Consider the following 5,271-nt stretch of genomic DNA (forward strand, 5'->3'; position numbering starts at 1 on the left):
AAAAATAATAATATTAATCATTAGGGCCAAAGAGCTAAAGTCAACACACCCCATAATACCCTACCAGTGCTAAAGCCTTAGTCGAAAGTGCTAAGGGCCCCTTTTTTAAATAATGCGAATTAGTGCTGTGAACCAGTGCCATTCACAACGAAACGCAGACAAATTACAACCCTGGTTGGTTTCAGCAAAATGGCGCCCGACTATCGTTTTCCAGCACTATGGCATCACACATACAAAAAGAGAAAAATATTTTATAGTCAAAGCAACTGCGGTCGAACGGGGAAAATAGAATAAATATTAGCAATTTAAATAATTAACGCTGGTCGACTATTACAAGTGTGGAAATAAGACCATTAAATTGAATTCATTTGTGCCCTGTCTGCAATACCTGCTGCAAAATAACCAAGTTTAACATACGCCTAGACAACATAATGTCGAAGAATAAAAAATTGTCGCTATCGGGCGGCGACACCACAGAGAAATTTATCTATAAGCCCAAGGACTTGATATGGTAAGCAAGGATCTAAAAATGCCGAGTGTTTAGTGTACAGAGTGATTAAAAAACAAATAGCCCAGTTATGAACAAATGCATTTTGCTTGGAGAAAACTAGTGTAAATGCCCCAACATAACCTCAATTGCCGCTACAGAAAAAACGATCCGAAATGAAAAACCAACGAAAAAAGAAATTTGATGTGAGCGTTAAAAAATAATTATCGTCAACTTGTCTGTGAGCCTGAAATTTCTCAATTTTCCCTCGCCTTTAACCAACAATTTACATTTGACAACTAGCAGAGACGTCGACGTTGACGTCGTTGCGTTGGCGTTTTCTTTTTTTTTTTTTCGCGCGCGCGCTCTTTTTTGTGTGGTTTTCGTTCCAACCAAAGAGCATTTGTATTGGGCTAATATGCTAATTTGTGTGTAATTGTTGATTGAAAAACATTTAAAACATTATTGTATTCTCTTCTTATTTACAGGGCCAAAATGAAGGGCTTCACACCGTGGCCGGGCATGGTAAGAGCGGGAAATATGTACACACATACGTCTATGCTGCGGCGTCGCTGCTGCTCAGTCGCTGCCGCTGCTGTGTTTGTTTTTGACTGTACTTTTTTTTCTTTTTTTTTTTTGTTATTTTTTTTTTTATGCAGGCGCTTTGCTTTGTTGTTGTTTGTCACTATCGACGTCACAACGCACTTGCTGCATAGCAGACACATTGCTGGTTATGAAGAGGTTTTTGCTTTAGATATTTTTGTTTTCTGTATTTTTTCGGGTTGCTATCATGATTATTTGGTCTAACTGATATGATGCATGTATGTATGTACAGCCAGGCACAACAGTCAGTAAGCGTGGAATCGTGCAGACGACCTCAAAATGTGATGTGTTCAACAAATATTCAATTAAGCAATAGTCCATAAAGAATACAAGTTTATCTTATAGAGAAGATGGGAATCTTATTCGCCATTCGAGATTATTGCTGAAATTTTCTTAACGATTGATTATCTCACAAAGGGTTAGACTGTATTTCTGGTTAGATATACATATGTATGTCGAATTTTCTTTGTAGATCTGAAAAGGTGGACTCTAATAGCCATTATGTTTTTTTTTTTATCTCTGTAAATGTTTACATAAATTAAGCCCAGAAATGGATTAACCGGGATTACCGGAGTGCCATCGAAATAACTCTGCTGTCCAGTGCAAATGCCTCCTAGTTTATAATTTGATATAAACAAGACAAAGCATAATCATGATAAAACCCATAAACCTAGACAACTTTAATTAAAACTACAATATCAGATAAATAATTTGTTGTACAGAAAAGTTTTTATTTGTTGTATTATTTATAGCTTACTGAGGGACTAAAATGTATAATAAATTGTATTTGCAATTGCAGATTGTGGAACCGCCATTGGATTTGCTTACCCAACAGCGAAGAGCTAATACTAAATGCGTTTTCTTCTTTGGTTCGCGTAACTTGTGAGTAAAGACTGAAAAAAGTTTTCAATACTAGTTCCTGGTTAATTTTTTCTTTCTTTTTATTTTTTTGTTAATTTTCAGTGCCTGGATTGAGGAGAATAATATTAAACCTTTTGAGGGTCCTTGGAAAGAGGAATTGGCTAAAGTAAGCAAACCGGCTGCTTTTAGGCACGCCATGAATGACATTGATAAATATTTCGAAGATCCCACTGAAGTGGATGAGCAGATTAATGAAAGTTGCGGCGGTGCGAATCATGCCACTGAGGCAGATTTTGATAAAATACGCGATGGCCTGGACAGCGATGAGAATGCCACCGAATTGCTGGATACCAGTGCGGGTGATGGCAATAATGGTGTAGTCCCTCATGTTGTTGGCAGTCCCCATGAATCAGATGCCTTGGATGCGAATAATGCGGATTCGTCGGTGTCACCGAATGCTGGTGCTGCCAGCAGTACAACGACGCCAGCTTCAGCGAAGCCCCAGGTGAAAAGGACACCCAAAGCCAAGTCCAGTGCTGCTGTCAGTGTGACAAAGTCTTCCGGCAAGGCGGCTGGCACAAAATCAGCACAGAAGCGACGCATATCATCGCATCAGGCGGTTAGTGGTAGTGCCGGATCAAGTGCCAAGCGTGGTAAACGAGCTGCATCTGGTGACGCGGCTGCTCCAGGTCTGCACCTGGATGGCGCCAGCTCATCTTCGCCCACAGGCAAACGTCGGATAGAGACAGATCTGCTGGCTTCACTCTCGAAACGAGCGCCCAATGCTATTGCATTGCTTGATCGTCCAGTTGTGACGAGGCCAGAAACGCAAGCTATTGACATGAATTCAAGATCTAATACACTGGCCGATCGAGAGATTGTGCCGTCTGATCAAACCTTTGGATTCCTTGGACTGGGCATGATGGGATCCACCATAGTTAAAGACTTGATATATACGGGACACAAGGTTGTGGTCTGGAACCGCACCATTGATAAGGTGAGATTAAAAACCAATCAAAGTTTAATTAAGTGTTAATCGTTTTCATTAATTCTTTGCAGTGTCAGCCTTTTGTTGAGGCAGGCGCTGATGTAAAGGACACACCTATGGATGTGGTAGAAGCAGCTGACGTTATCTTTTGTTGTGTATCAGATCCCAAGGGTGCCAAGGATGTAAGTCTAAGATTGAAGATTGCATAAATTAAACTCACATAAATGAAACTTTTACTATTTTCATCCAGCTCGTTTTTGGCAATTGTGGAGTTCTGCAATTAAAGGATTTACGCAATAAGGCGTATGTGGAAATGTCCACCATAGATCCAGAAACCTCATTGGATATTGGAGAGGGTATTAAGCAATGCAATGGACGTTATTTGGAAGCACAAATTCATGGATCACGTCAAGAAGCCGCCGATGGCATGCTCATCATATTGGCCGGCGGTGATCGTTCGGTATTTGAAGAGTGCCATTCCTGCTTCAAGACCATTGCCAAGAATACTTTCTTTTTGGGGAGTAAGTATAGAGTGAATTTCACCGCATACTTGGAGTGGACCCTTGATGAAATTTATTAAATGTAATCTCTTTTGTTTTTTTCTAGCAGATATTGGAAATGCCTGTAAAGTGAACCTCATATTGCAGACCATTCTGGGTGTCAGTTTGGTTGGTTTGGCTGAAGCGTTAGCCCTGGGTACGAATTAACTTGATCAAATGAAGAAACCTTATCTAATAATGGTTATTATTTTTAATTACAGCTGATCGCTTTTCCATTTCTCTCAACGATATCATAGATATATTCGATTTAACATCTATGAAATCACCGCTGCTGCTGGCCAAGGGGAAGGGTATGTGTACATATTTGAATTGATTGCTACAACTAAAATTATATATGTTTCTGATATATATCTTGCCTTCTTGGTTATTTTCAAAACACTACAATTTATCAAATTTTTGTTTTCTCAATTTGTTTATAGAAATGGCCAAGGGCGACTTTAATCCACAACAACCTTTAAGTCACATGCAAAGAGATTTGCGTCTTGTGCTAAATATGGCTGAGAATTTGGATCAATCGATGCCTGTGACAAGCATTACCAATGAGGTGTTCAAGCATACAAAACGTTTGGGTTATAGTGAGCACGATTCCAGTGCTGTATTCGTAAGATCCAGGTTTTAACATTTAGTTAACACGACTACTATTTAAACTATACTTTTATCATTTAGTTTAAAAACGTACGCTCACACAACAGATACAGATACACACACAAACACACCCACATAAATACACACACACACAGCACTGACAAAGACGGTGGACACAAACGCATATAAATTTGTTTAGAACATATGATTTTATTAATTTCGATCCAGCAGTTGTTGTGATAAAATCATTATTTGATATAATTTCTATGCTCTTGTGTTTTGGCATCGTCACAACTCTTGTTTTTAATCCTCTTCCTCATCCTTTTATCATTTCTAATCATTCATTTTTCTCACCTAACAAAACCTTTTCCTTCCCAACACACACACTCACACACACACACACACCCCGCACCATTAATTCGACAAATTAGAGTTACTGCTATGCAGGTGAAAGTCTAAAGCATGATGGCAATCCGCCGGTACATATTGTGACCAGTACATGTTCTCGATCGACCGAAAATATGCCACCGACAACGTAAAAGTCGCCAAGTCGACGATAACGCGCTATGTGGGCATTGAGAAAGATGTGGGAGACCGAAACAAAGACCAAGACGACGATGACATTGAGATGACGTGCGATCGCAATCATTCAGTTGAGAGAAAGAGATCCAAATCAAGAAAAAAGCAACAGTTTTCATTTACATATATACATATATATATATATAAAGCATGCAAGCAAATGCTGCGGATCGCTTTTATTTACATTATTTGTGCATTATATCAATTTTTTAGTGTTTATTACATTTATCTTGTAATTGTTTTTGACTTTTTTATTTGGACCGTGTGTTTGCTAGGCCCCCGTTCCCGGAGACAATGAGTATAAGAAATCAAGCCACACAACAAGAAAAAAAAAACGTAAAAATATATAGCATAGTTTTATATTTTTCAGGAAATGTTATTATGTATTGTATGTAGAAAAGAAAAGAAAACAAAAAAACAAAAATTAAATTATCATATTTGCAAATGTAAAGAAGAGAAACAAAAAAATCATGAAAATAAAATTTTGTACAAAGCAGACAAACATAACCAGTGGGCCGTGGGCTGATGAATCTAAACTGAACTAAATTCTTGTGAATTCACCTTGTAGCCTTTTTCTCCTATGGTAGCTATATTATATAGTAGTCAGT

At 38.4% G+C, this 5,271-nt stretch overlaps 1 protein-coding gene across 2 annotated transcripts; it reads left to right on the forward strand.

Moving 5' to 3' along the window:
- Positions 1-214: 214 nt before the first annotated feature.
- On the forward strand, positions 215-5,006 carry LOC6645181 (putative oxidoreductase GLYR1 homolog). Of its 2 annotated transcripts, none has more exons than XM_015177853.3 (9): positions 215-511; positions 976-1,012; positions 1,890-1,972; positions 2,054-2,948; positions 3,011-3,121; positions 3,190-3,460; positions 3,546-3,635; positions 3,700-3,789; positions 3,919-5,006. In XM_015177853.3, the coding sequence occupies exons 1-9, from the start codon at positions 432-434 to the stop codon at positions 4,116-4,118; spliced, it is 1,857 nt and encodes a 618-aa protein (XP_015033339.1). In that variant the 5' UTR covers positions 215-431; the 3' UTR covers positions 4,119-5,006. The 2 variants fall into 2 exon arrangements, with proteins under 2 accessions (XP_015033339.1, XP_002067894.2); XM_002067858.4 differs by having other exon boundaries at positions 3,549-3,635.
- The last annotated feature ends 265 nt before the right edge of the window (positions 5,007-5,271 follow it).

The sequence above is a fragment of the Drosophila willistoni genome (genome assembly GCF_018902025.1).
Source record: "Drosophila willistoni isolate 14030-0811.24 chromosome 2R unlocalized genomic scaffold, UCI_dwil_1.1 Seg167, whole genome shotgun sequence".
Taxonomy (NCBI): domain Eukaryota; kingdom Metazoa; phylum Arthropoda; class Insecta; order Diptera; family Drosophilidae; genus Drosophila; species Drosophila willistoni.